Source organism: Mytilus galloprovincialis, chromosome 6, assembly GCF_965363235.1.
Source record: "Mytilus galloprovincialis chromosome 6, xbMytGall1.hap1.1, whole genome shotgun sequence".
Classification (NCBI taxonomy): Eukaryota; Metazoa; Mollusca; class Bivalvia; order Mytilida; family Mytilidae; genus Mytilus; species Mytilus galloprovincialis.
In genome coordinates, this window is record NC_134843.1 from 88,933,584 (window position 1) to 88,947,563 (window position 13,980).

Below are 13,980 nucleotides of genomic sequence, written 5' to 3' on the forward strand. Positions count from 1 at the left end.
TTTTTATCCGAAAGCATGATCCGTAGGAGCGCTGGTAATTACCCAATAAAATACAATTTGAAGTTTTTACCTTTACTCCTCATTTTATGTGAATCATCAATCTAGAATGAAAATAGATTTTAAAGACATTTTTCTTTAAAACCATTCATTTAACGTTTAAAATGAAACAGTAATTCTGATAATTAACGAGTTTTAAATTCCCCCCCCTTGTGTTCCAAAATGATATCGTTCGATAAGCGTATAACGTTAACAGTAAAAATGTGACTGCATTAAAGCAGCTTTCGACAATAAATGTCTCTTCAGTCATACTCGTGGTTAATATATTCGTAAATTTAAACAATATAAAAAATTGTAAATCGGCCCAGTTTTTGCATGAGGGAAATGTGTTCCTTTAATTTTCAAATTATTGTAACAGCGAATCTAAATCCGTATTTTCATGCCACAACCGCGATACTGCTTACTGAGCTGTTGATTCTCTCTAAGATTATAATAGTCAACAAGCAGAGCTATTACCAACCAAGTAGTCCACACTTCAGTGTTGACATGAGTTATCATTGATATGGTCATAATAATAAATTGATTGTTAACAAAATATTAAATTTTTGAAATACTAACGCTTTTCTGTCTCAGGAAAAAATTATCTCAGCTGTATTTGACAAAACTTTATATGAGCGTCACTGATGAGTCTTATGTAGACGAAACGCGCGTCTGGCGTACTAAATTATAATCCTGGTACCTGTGATAACTGTTATGAATTTTTGATCCTCAATTATCTTAGTGCTTATAAATTAACCTAACTCTTTTGGATTCGAACGTCACTGGTGCGTCCTTTGAAGACGAAACCCGCGTTTTTTCTTTTCTTTTGTAAAGTGAATAATTACTTCTATATGGTCCGGCAATATCAATTTTCATTGAATATAGTAACTAGTTTAGAAAATGTACATGTATGCATAAAATTACCATTTCCATGCATTACAATTACAAATTTGCATTACCCCATGCCTGTTATGTTTGCAGCTTTCAAACTGAATCATAGATCCCCTAAACATAAGATTGTACATATTTTGAGGTAGACCTGATAGACATTTCTATAAAATTGCTTTAACTTATAATAACTTGTCTACATCAGGAATAGATGGCATTACCTTTCGGATACTAAGGTCCCCATTGATCTTTAACTTTTTATGGCTTTTAATTCTTAAGTCACTGGCGAGTGTTTTGTAGACGAAAATCGCAGCTTGCGTACCACGTTTTAATCCTGGTGTATATGATGAGATTATTGTCCCAAAAGTAGTACACTATACCTAACTAATCTTACTGAGAAAGAACCAGTACTAAGGTTTTAATTAGCTAATTAGCGTTTTTAGCTTCTCGGAATTATCTGCGTTGTTTTCTGTGGCCATACAAGTATAGAATAATCGCCATGCGATGTAAATTTAACTATATTATGCATAGTGTTTTTGATTGTACTGTGTATATTTAATAACCGCCAGTAAAAGAATATGTCGACTCTATCTGAAGCGTTCCTGAAATGAAAAAGCTTGTTTTATTGTACTGTGCTTTAAAGAAAATTGCCATTTAATTTAAAAGTAAAATATCAAAAATACAGAACTAAAAGGTAATTTTAAAACGCAAAATCTCTTAACAAATAGCAAAATCCGAATAGAAAAAAAAACAAATGACATCTTCCTGGCTTGGTGCAGGCATTTTCCTATGGTGCAAATGGTGGATTAAAAAGTGAAATACTAAAAATACCGAGCTTCGAGAAAAATTCAAAACAGGAAGTCCTTAAGGATTGATTAAATATGGTTTTATAGCAAGCTAAACATCTCACGCGTTAAAAATAAATAAAAATGCATCTAGAAACTCTAAGGACAACACACACAAGCAACCTGAATGAAAGACAAGAAAACAAAACAATAACCATAGCACAATACCGCACTAGCGAGATGTATAAATACCGATCCACTCCAATACATTATTTTCAAAAAAAGACTGAAAAGTAACAATATACAAAGACCAATAAAAGGAACACTATAACAAGCAATTAAGATGATGAATAACGTAATCTAAAATCTATACTTTACCGACCATCATGTAAGTATATGTAAAGTTGATTCGGAATATTTCTAAAAAAAGATCTAGGTTTCTACCAATGGACTTCTTTTAGAAAAAAAATACAAAACGTTCCCTGATATAATCTGGTACATCCACTTTTCGCTCAGAAACTCAATTGTCAAGTGAAGCCGAAGAATCTTCTGACATTAGGTCTGTTATATTGAGAACAACAAAAAAAAAACAATTAAAAGGTCAGTGGCATTTATTGATGAGCAAACAAGAAGTTAATCAATCTCAAATAGACTTTTCTGTTCAAGATCTTGATGTATGAAATATTTCTATGACGTTCAGCAACTGGTGTAAAAGTGTAGGACGATATGATTTCTTATCAGAGAATTGAGTGTTTTGAGCTTGAGTTTAGTGACTGCAATCATACTTTGATACCTTATAATATGTTTATCATTTTATTTTTTGCTGTCTTCTTTTATTTATACCGTTATTTTAGAGTCAAAACGACTTTTGCTCTACTGACTTTTATTGAATCTTGTTTATGAATATTTGGTAAGTCACCTTATCGAGATTAAAAAACGGAGACGGTTGAAATCTAAATTAAAAAGAACGAAACCCCGCCTCATATTCATGTTTTGTTCCACATCAAGAATGCCGTTAGAAGTACTGGATATTCTGGGGGGGGGGGGGTAATTTGGAGAATTTGCAAGGTGTTGATTGTAGATCTTTTGGGTTAAACTTATTGTAAGTACTGTTGGAAATTGTGTTATGTCTTATCGTTTGTGGTTTGATGTTTTGATTTTGTATATAGTCATGTTTGGACTAAAATTGTGAAAATAATTGTGAATTTTTGAAACTCGTTCCATATAGATGTATGAATATCAAAATTACCTTTCGTAATATATACGTCACAAAGCCACGTAACTTTTTGTAACGTTGGTCCGTTCAATTTGTAGTGTCCTGAACTGTCGTTGGTCATAGGAAATGTCTTGTTATTCTACGGTTAACACGCTGTTATGTATAATATTAATTTGTTATGTATGTCTCTTTGTTGTGTGTTCTTGCGTTGGTTTGCACTCTATTTCTGTTGTTATTTTAGCGGTGTTTTGTACATTGTCGTATAAGCGGGAGATTTGACAAGCCAGGTAACCAGATTCAACACATCATTGTTTTCTTAAAATACTATGTAGTAAGTCAAGAGTATAGTATTTGTTATCAAATAGACCATTCAAATGAATGTTTTCGTATGTTTTTGTTGCAGTTCAGTGTTTCTGTGGTTCCTTTGTTTTCCTTTTACAGTTGATGTGTTTCCCTCGGTTTTAGTTTGTTACCCGGATTTGTTTTCTCTTATTCGTTTTATGACTTTTTAACAGCGGCATATTACTATTGCCTTTATTTATCAACGTCGGTTGCTCATTCATTCTGACGTCGGTGATATGTCCTGGACAAATCTATTAAGAACGAAATAATTGTCGCATTTGACGTCACAAAGTCGTGATGTGCAAATTCATTTAGGCCTAAGCAGACTGATACAGACAGTTGGATGACCGATAACTTATCATATGCGGTTTATATTCTTTATATTTCCTACTATGTAAAGTGTAAGTACTTACACACTGTTCGTTTATCACTAAATAGTCGTCCCCATTTTTTTTTAAATACCATTTCAATCGATCATGACATACGTGACAATGGCCCAATTACAAAGTCACATGACATAAAATGTGCATGTGGTCTAGTTGCTCATCTGTCTCTATGCAGACATGCAAAAATAATAGTTATACACGTTCAACTTAAATAAAAGTATTTCAAAATTTTAAAGTTTGGATTAGTTTTCGGTCAACCTTATTAAACTTTTACAATGAAACATGTACACCTTTATCCAAGACATTAAGCATCCTGTTTAAACATCCATCATCTTAACAAACAAAAAATGCTGTCACCTTTTGTCATTGGTGTTTTTTCAAACTAGAGTTGCATTTAGATGATTCAATCATTTGTCACCTTGTATATCTCCATTAAAATACATTACTAACTTGGTATTCTTTTTTTAAATTAAAAAAATATCAATCAAATGGAAATTATAATAGATTACCTTGTATTGTTGTTCTTGTGTCATTTTATTTTAAAATTTTGTGCGAAACTGGCAAAAACAATGCTGAATTTGTAACATGAATTAATCCCGTTCTTTGTTTATTATTATTATTATTATTTTTTTGTAATATAGGCCTCACGAAATCGAATGCTATTTCAAAAATCAAACATATTTCTATTTAAATGTAAATTTGAAAATAAGATACTATAATCGATGACCTTCTATGCACCCTGTAAGGACATCATTTTCAAAGCTATTACAAAGTAAATGCAATCATGGGTTTATAACACAAGAATTTTTAACAAGCTTTTTTTTAAGTTCTAATTTAACATGATTAACGTACTTTTGATTTAGAAATGTAAACAATATTAGCACCACAAGTGTCTACGTTATGTTTTAACTTAAAATAAGTAAAATAGTCTATAATTATATCCAGTTCTTATCATTCGTTGTCTATGTAAAAGAGGGACGAAAGATCCCAAAGGGACAGTCAAACTCATAAATCTAAAACAAACTGACAACGCCATGGCTAAAAATGAAAAAGACAAACAAAAAACAGCACACATGACACAACATAGAAAACTAAAGAATAAATAACACGAACCCCACCAAAAAAACTAGGGGTGATCTCAGGTGCTCCGGAAGGGTAAGCAGATCCTTCTCTACATGTGGCACCCGTCGTGTTGCTTATGTGATAACAAATCCGGTAAATAGTCTAATTCGGTAGGTCACATTCATGAAAGGGAAGGGGATTGTAGTTACGACGTAAGGAACATATCCGATATCATTTGTGAAACGGTTATTCAATAACGGTCAACCAACTCATGATGGCGTCCGTAAAGATTACGAAGGGATGATTTCAACTTCACCATTTGGAACTCTTGGTTTAATAGCTTCCTTGTGAGCAGCAACCCTCTATCAAGAAAATCATGATAGGAAATGAAAATATGTATTTAAGATATTTCAAGTCAAATATGTTTAATATCTATTAAATCGAAAATGAATAGTCAATAATCATCGTATTGCCTATTTTGTGATGAAATTTCGTTCAATCTATCTGTAAGGAAATAATCCGATAAAGTCGTGCCCGTTATTATTATTAATAAGTTTACATACGTAAGTTCTTAACTGTAACAATTAATAGTATTCAAAAATAACATTCTTAAGTCAAATTATCTTCTAGTTGATAATCATTATCAATCATATTCAAGACCCTTGATGGTTGGCAGATGGGAGCAGTAATTGACGAAAGTAATATTGTCAATTACAAAAACTAAAACAAATATTAATTGCAAAACTCTAGCCTCAGCTTGCGATTAAGCTTTTTCGCTTTCCCGATTTCATGGTTTTTTCTCTCTCGTAATTTCGAGTCTTACCGTTCTTGTTGTCACGTTTAAGTCTTTTAAAAGACAATGTCAGAATCACGAAAACGCTAAAAATATGAAATCTAACGCATCAAGCTTTCATACCAAAAGTAAGAGCTGAAGTAGTATTTCCTTCTACAAGAATAGAGCGGAACAATCATAAAGACTGATATCATATTTTTTGTTTAATATTTCAAAAGACTTTTCCATTATTCGATTATGTTTCTCAGATTGGACACTATACTTGGCGCGGATTTCCTACACTGGACATTATTGGTGGGTCATCAGTTTGAATGATAATGTATTTTACATAATAAGGATAAATATCATTTAGAAAAGATACAATTTTTATTTAGATTCAGAATTGAGATATAACCTTTAATATAGATTGTTTATCTCTTGGTAACACTAATGAATCTCTGCGTATTCCTTGTAGAACTGAAGACGAGTTAGAAAACGTATTTTATATTTTTTTTCTTTTTCAAATTGCCAAGTTTGGCATGTATCATCACAATTATAATTTAGAAACGATTTTTTGTTTTGGTGCTTAAGATAAGTGTTCTAGGACATAGACTTGATTTTATTATTGCTTTCCTGGTCTTGCTGTTGCATGTATTCTCTGTTAAACTGTTCCAGATTGTATGAAATTTACCAATGTCTATATTGGAGATAAACCGACATTTCAACGTTGATTTGTTATTTGCGTCTTTTTTTTCAAAATAATTGTCCAGTAGTTATTTAATGTTGGATATGTCCCTATGTCGTAGCTACAATCCCGTTCCCTTTTCACCAATTTGACCTACCGAATTAGACTATTTACCAGGTTTGTAAAAGCATGAACATCACGACGGGTGCCATATGTGGACCCGGATCTGCTTACATTTCCGGAGCTCCTGAGATCATCCTCAGTGCTTGGTGGGTTTCGTGTTGCTTAATCTTTATTTTTCTATGCTGTGTCTTGAGTTCTATCATTTGTCTGTGTGTCTTTTTCTTTTTTAGCCATGGCGTTGTCAGTTTATTTTCGATCTATGAGTTTGAAGGTCCCCTTGATATCTTTCAACCTTCTTTTATTGTCCCTCTCACGTGACACTTCCATGATAATTTTAGTAGATGATCTGTCAGATGTCAAGGGCCAGTGCTTCTATTTTGCGCATCTTTTCATACATGTAAAATGGCCTCCTTATTGTTGTAAATGTTCATTCTGCATCACAGCTTCTAATTTGTAATTAGGTGATGATGGAAGTGTTGAACAACCTTGACTGGATAGACATCCCTCACACGGTCGGGTCGGTGCCCGAGGGCGTTGGTGATCGTTTAAATAGTTTTGTGCCATGGGTCAGAAACAGGTGGAGGGCGCCATTTTGGTAGGTCGCAATCTTGGTTTTGTAAGTTGTTTTGGTTTTTCTTTTGTTGACTATTTTGATGTTAATTCTTCACAACGACTGCTTTCAGGGCCAGATTGGTCAGCTTGGCAGCCCGCTAACATTGATGATGGAGTACTGGTAGATGAGTGTAGGGCGTAGTATTAAAGATGACAGGAAGCATTATCAGGACCGAAGCCGTAAGGCAGTGAAATGAAGGTCCATCATCTAACACCTAGGGGCGAGTTTATTTATCTACTAGGTTAAGTACCGGAGTAACTCGAGTGAAAATTAAACGCATAGAGTACGCACTCGAGTGACGTCATCGACTAACTCTCTTCAACCCACCGCTGGACCACGATTCCTCGAGTTCCAAGATGGCGTCCGAAGAAGAAAACATGTAAGATGCAGTTGTTAAAATCTGCACAGTATGCTAATATCTTTGCAGATTATCGATTTTACTCGATAAAAAACAAATACGTATGAAGTGGAATATTTATTATTTTTAACTTCATCATGCAATAGACATGTACGTCCCTGATCACGTATTTCCACTATCATCTGATCGGATGTAAAAAGTATTTATTGAAATATTTGTTTATATTACTATATAACTGCACAAGATGATAAACACACATTTTTTATTTTGCCCCCCAGTGCATTAGAAATACTGTTTTGGATAAAATCTATTATTATATCAGTGTGATTTTTTTTAATCAAAAATGAGACCGTGTGTTCCTGTAACGGTTTTATGACCCCTGTCACCTATGAATTCACGCTGCTCGAACTTTACATACTGTAATACACACATTATGTAATGCTATGAAATCACTGTTTTACTCTTAGATATTGAATTCACCTCCTGATAAAGGGCGGGAACAGGAGATGAATTGGAGTAAGAGGGTCTGAAATCAGCAATAGAGGGCCCTTCCGTATAAAGGGAAGAAAAATAAAATTGGTGATGAGGCAAACAAAAAGTATGAAGGTTGGGAACTAGTAGTAAGTGTATTAAGACATGGGGTTCAAAAGGGATGACTGAATTAGGAACTGCTACCCCTTTTCTTCTATCCCTTCCCCGATAATAGCCCAAAGGCTCTGTCCTGACCTGCTGTGGGACATTTTTTTGTCGCTAGACCCCTTGCCCATGATTTACGTTTTGCTAAATTCCGGAATTCCCGAAACATTGTACAAGAAAAGAAAGTACTAATGTACAATCTGCTGTTCTTTCTTAAAACAATCCAGAAAAAAAGTTTTATCCTTTTTTTTATCTTGTAGGATTGTGGTACAATTGACTAATCCTGATTCCTGAAGGGGATATAGAAAGCTGCAGGATGTCAAAAGAATTGGTGCAGATGCTGAAACACCCTGAATGTGGTATGTATAATGCATGTTAAGCACTATATTAAGCACACTTGAATAAATATTTTTTCCCTTCAAATTTAACATTATTATGTATGCAGGAAAACTGACTTCATATTTTTTTTGTCAACTACTTGTTCACACAATTTATTCACTAAAATTTGGATTTTTTTTTTTAAATAAAAAAAAATTAACATAGACCAACCTTTTTCCAAATTAAATGGACACTCAAAATGTAATAAGAATTAAAAAAAAAATAGAGCTAACATGTCTTAGATCAAGACAAGAACCATTTGACTTCCAAGGGGTCAATTGAGACCGAATGCAATAAGGGTAAACACAGACAGAACATCTATTTTTTTAACCCCTCCCTTTTTTTCCTAAATCAAATGTTGTGTGGCCAAAAGGGTAAGACACCATAAAACTAATTACAGAAGACAATAACAATAAAACCCCTAAGACAAAAGTTGTCTGAAATTGTAATTATTAACTATGTTAAGATCTCCAGAAATTACATGGCCAGAAGGATTATAACATGCAGAAATGTGCAAAACCAAAGCAAAAGTGCTGCCCTCAGGCTCTTATAATAAAATTGTAAGGTTAACATGAAAGACATGTACATTTTTTATGTTTGTCTTTTGTCTATTTTTAGATGCTACTGTAAAGCAGCAGGTATTAGAGGCGGTTTTTGAAGGGAAAAACAACATACCAGATGAGAAAATACCAGAGGCGAAAATATCAGATGAGAATGAATGTAGTGCTGCAAGTGGTGCAAGTTGTAATAGGAGTAGTATTGGAAAGGTAAATAAATAATAAATACTCGCAAAAGAGTGTATTTTCTACAAATATGTTTAATTTTATTCATCAGCATTGGGAACTTAATGAAACAGTATGATAGTCAATTTTGATATTAGTAAAAAAATAAGATAAATAGTACTGACAATATTGTCTTTTCCATCCCCCTTAGGTTATTTCATCAGTCATATTGTACAAAACAATGTTGTACACAATAAATAAGAGGCAAACAACTTTTAATTTTGGTACAGATAATTTTTTTAAAGTTTCCAATTAACACTATTTTTGTATGCCCCGCAGCTAAAGGAAGGGTGCATCAAGTTTATTATGTCAGTATGTACGCCCGTCCGTCTGTTTGAATGTACCTCCCATAATTTGTTTCCTTTCTCCAACTTTAGTTTGCCTCTACCAAATGTTATGAAACTTTTACACAATGCTTATTACCACAAAACACAGTACAATTTGAAATTTGGGTGGCATCAGTTTTACTGTCCATGAGTTATGCCCCTTATATTATATGCAAGCAGGGGCATCATCTGTGTCCCATGGGCACATTCTTTATTCATTTGTACCTTTTTTTAAATTTTAGGAGAAAAAGTTACATGACCCAAATTTGTTGGCTAATTATGAAGACAAAGTAATCATGGACAAAAATTGTGATGTTTTTCTGCAAAAATTTTATCGAAATATTTCACCATCTTCAGAGACTGACATTTCAGTGTTATCATTAGATAGCAATGAAATAGAAACTTTTGTCCAAAAGGGGTACTCATACTCATGGGATAGCGAGGAATCCACTGAATGTTTTCCATCAGAGGACACATCTCCTATTTCTTCGTCAATGGGGGAATTAAATGTCAATGGCATTCAAATATCTAGCACAACATTTGTTTCTCAAATAGAATTCTTAGAAGTTGTATCAAAAAAACTTGCCTGTAAAAAAGTCAAAATTATGACAAAAAGAAGGAGACATAGAAGAAGAAACTTCTACCGCAGAAGATAGATTGACACAATAATTTTGATATTTCAGGTTCACAACTGGACACAGTCTGAAGAAGTTCTGTTGATCACTTTAAGAAGTGATATAGAGTCGAAATTTGTTGGTGCCAAGGCTCATGAAACACTATGGAATGAAATTCAAAAGAAAATGGAAAAACAAGGGGTAAAAATGTCTGTTGCTCAAATAATAAACAAATGGAAAAATATGAAAAAACGTTACAAGGAGGTTATTGACGCAAACAATAAAACTGGAAACAATGCTGTTAGTTGGAAGCACTATGACAAGTTTAATGAATTGTATGGGAACAAAGCTTCCACAAAACTGCAAGCATCTTATGATTCAGGTCTTCAAGGAGCATCAGCTCAATTACATGCTAAACCTAACGAGGGAGAAAACAATATTGCTAAACCATCCTGTTCTGGAAAAAATTCTATTGGAAAGTCTGCCAAAAAAAGAAAACGGGGTGATCTGTATGACATTATTGAAAAAATTAATGATAATGCACAGGATTCATTAATTGAAATAAAGAATCATAATGAGAAACAGCTTCAAAAACTTGATAGATTTCTGGATCTCTATGAAAAGTCAATTTCTGGTAAAGGTAAAAATGATGAGACTGATTAGGACAGAAATAAATTGAATTATTTTGACATTGAGTGTTCTCATTTTATTTTTCCTGTTGAAAGCAAAGGAGCTGTGATTTTAAATTGTTTCTTCTATCATAGCTAAGCTATATATGTTTTAGTGAGATTATTTTTGGTTAAAAATATAGATTTATGGATTAAATCGAAAATTATATATTTGCTTTTTGAAATGTTTTTCCTGTTTTTTTGTATTATTCTTGATAAAAAATCAGGGTATGTGTCGGATAGAATTTATTTAGTTTTATTTTATGTTTTGCTCTTTGTCTCGCCTGTAACGAAAAATCATGAAGGCGACATAACGACGATAGATTATCAAAAAATCTACTGTGATGTTCAAGTTTTATACTTTCAAAAAGTGTTTTCGTTAAACATTGTTGGATATTCACAAAACTCTTCCTATATTAAGAATGGTGTCCAAATTCAAATTTAAAAAAAATAAAATCACAATTTTCTGAAATTTAGCAGATAACTGGACGAAGTGCTTTTTTGCCAAAAAATTCTTTGTTAACCCTTACATTAAAGTTTTATAAACTGCCATAAAATTGTCAAAGTAATGCTGGCATCTTTTTAAAACTGGCACACAATATTATTACCAGAAAGATTGTCTCTGGATATTTCTTTTAATATGTTTATTTGGTACTTTTCAGATATCTGGACTTTTTTTTTTGCAATTATTTTAATGTTAACTATGCTTAAGTTTTGTAAACCTTGATAAATTTGTTTAACCAAATTCAGATCCTCACAGATATATATGGGCTGGGTTAATTTTTGATTTGCAGGTGAGATGAGGTTGTGCGGAAATTGTTGATAAAATCAGGATATTTAAGTTTTGTTATAATTTTTACTTTTGTTTTAGATATGTTTATGTACTGTTAAAATGTGTTTTTTTCCATTTTGTTGATTAAACATTTCCATGATTACTGTGTTATTCTTGAAAATTATAAGATATATATATATATAAATATATAATCCATGTAAGTTGCATAAATGATCAGTATGACATGTCTAAGAGACAACAACACAACCAAAATGTACAAGACCTAAGGCCACCAATGGTTACGCCTCTTTCAATTAATTTTTTATAGTGAGTCTTTTTATGTTGTAATGTTACACTACTGTCTCAGGTTATGATGAAAGATGGTGCCTGTTAAAACATTCAAAACCTGCTGCATATTATATGCACCTGCCCTAAGAAAGGAGCCTTATGTCAGTGGTTGTCGTTTGTTGGTGTGTTTCATACATGTTTTTAGCTCACCTGGCCTAAAATGCCATGTGAGCTTTTCTCATCACTTGGCGTCCGTCGTCCGTCAAAATTTCACTTAAAGGACTTCTTCTCTGAAACCACTGGGCCAATTTGAACCAAACTTGGCAGCAATGGTCCTTGGGTGGTCCTCTTTCAGATTTGTGTTCGATGACCCGGTTTGTCATTCGAGATGGCCGCAAAAGCCAAACTTAGTTTAACATAGGACCCTATGGGAAAATCACAAAAAAATCTTCTTATCAGAAATTGCTGAAACGATTTGAACCAAACTTGGCAGCTATGGTCCTTGGGTGGTTCTTAACCAAACCTATAGGAGTGTAAATGTTTCTTTTTTTAAGGATGTTATCCAATGATACCTCATGGGAATACAGGTGAGCGATACAGGCTCCAGGGAGCCTCTGGTTTGTTTCTGGTTTTCAATACTAGTATATAAATTAGACCGTAGGTTTTCCCGTTTGAATTGTTTAACACTTGTCATTTTTGGGCCCTTTTAGCTTGCTTGGTGTAAGCCAAGGCTCCATGTTGAAGGCCGTACTGTAATTGCTTTACTTAACTACATTGTGTCTTGGATGGATAGTGGTCTCATTGGCACTCGTACCACATGTTATTTATATTAGTATAAACTTGGAAAAATAAAAACATCTTCAGTTGACAACAAATACTTGCTTATAAGTTTTGTTTTGCAAAAAAGATACTTTAGAATCCTCTGGCCATCTGTCATTTTACTATGTTTTCTGCACCATAACTCAAGTTTTCTTTGATTGATTTTTATGAAACCTGCACAGATGGACGACCATGGAAGCTAAATTAAAAAGAACACAGAAATGTATTGACTTGTAGGTCAGAGGTCATTTGGTTTATTAAAAAGAAGATATGGTGGTAATACAGGTAATACAAATACCCTCTCCAAATTTCTATCCACAGAGGTCACCATTTCTAAAATGAGATAAAAATTGAAGATGTTTTTACAGAATAAACTTAAAAACAAAAAGAAGTTTGCCTGGATGGATTTTCATTATATTTGAACAGAAAAAAGCTTCAGTCACAAAAGGGATATCTATTATTATTATTTTTGTCAAACATCAAGGTCACATTTTATAGAGACAGTTCTTGAGCGCTTGTCTTCTTTTTGAAAATTAATTTTCAAAAATGATCGTACAGAATCAAAAACACTTTCTAATGCCATTCTGAATGAACTCTACATTTTAAACCCATATTGTCTCACAGAAAACTTATGCCAGTGTTCTCATAAGATTTTCCCTTACTCTAACTCCAGCATTATCATTTCTGAAAATATTTTGAAATCCATTGGGGTGACCATCTTGATTGTCATCAATAAATTGTTCAATGTCCTCGTGGTTAATTATTGTCAAATTATGAAGTATACATCCACATACAATAATGCCAACAATTGCTGAAGGTTCATGTGACGTAACTTCTCGGAGACGCCTGAAGCGACCCTTTAAAAGGCCAAATGCCCTTTCAACTACTTGTCTTGCAGATGAAATAACCTTGTTGAACTTCTTTTGCAAGTTTGAAAGGTGTCCATTATCTTTAAATGGAGGTATTATTAAATAGGGTTTAACTGGATATGCACTGTCAGCAATCAGGAATTTGTTGCAACCAAATATTCTCCCATTTTCTGCCCTGTCTGATAATGAGGAGTTTCTAAAAACTCTGGCATCATGTGTACAGCCTGGCCATCCTGCGTATACATCACGGAAAATAAGATTATGATCCACAACAGCCTGAAAATAGGAATGAGAATTGAATAAGACTAGGTAATACGTTCAGTTGATGTGTGCCACATTCGTTTATCACAAACCATAAAAACCTAAAAACGCCGTGTGAATTGCAAATTGTTATACTAGAAAAAATACTTTTCTCCAAACAAAGTTGAGTCCCAGTTCGGACAAATTCATGACAGCTTCTGAATTTTTCATCACATTGTAAACACTTACATGCAGTAAGATTTGAAAAAAAATATGGGGTTAAGTTAAATTATGTTTCAGTCACCTTAAATAATTTTCATTG

General features: G+C 33.3%; 1 protein-coding gene across 1 annotated transcript; it reads left to right on the plus strand.

Annotated features, from left to right (window-relative positions):
* The first annotated feature begins 8,166 nt into the window (after positions 1 to 8,166).
* LOC143080634 (uncharacterized) lies at positions 8,167 to 11,602 on the plus strand. Its single transcript, XM_076256566.1, has 3 exons — positions 8,167 to 8,261; positions 8,899 to 9,047; positions 10,072 to 11,602. The coding sequence occupies exons 1-3, from the start codon at positions 8,219 to 8,221 to the stop codon at positions 10,663 to 10,665; spliced, it is 786 nt and encodes a 261-aa protein (XP_076112681.1). The 5' UTR covers positions 8,167 to 8,218; the 3' UTR covers positions 10,666 to 11,602.
* The last annotated feature ends 2,378 nt before the right edge of the window (positions 11,603 to 13,980 follow it).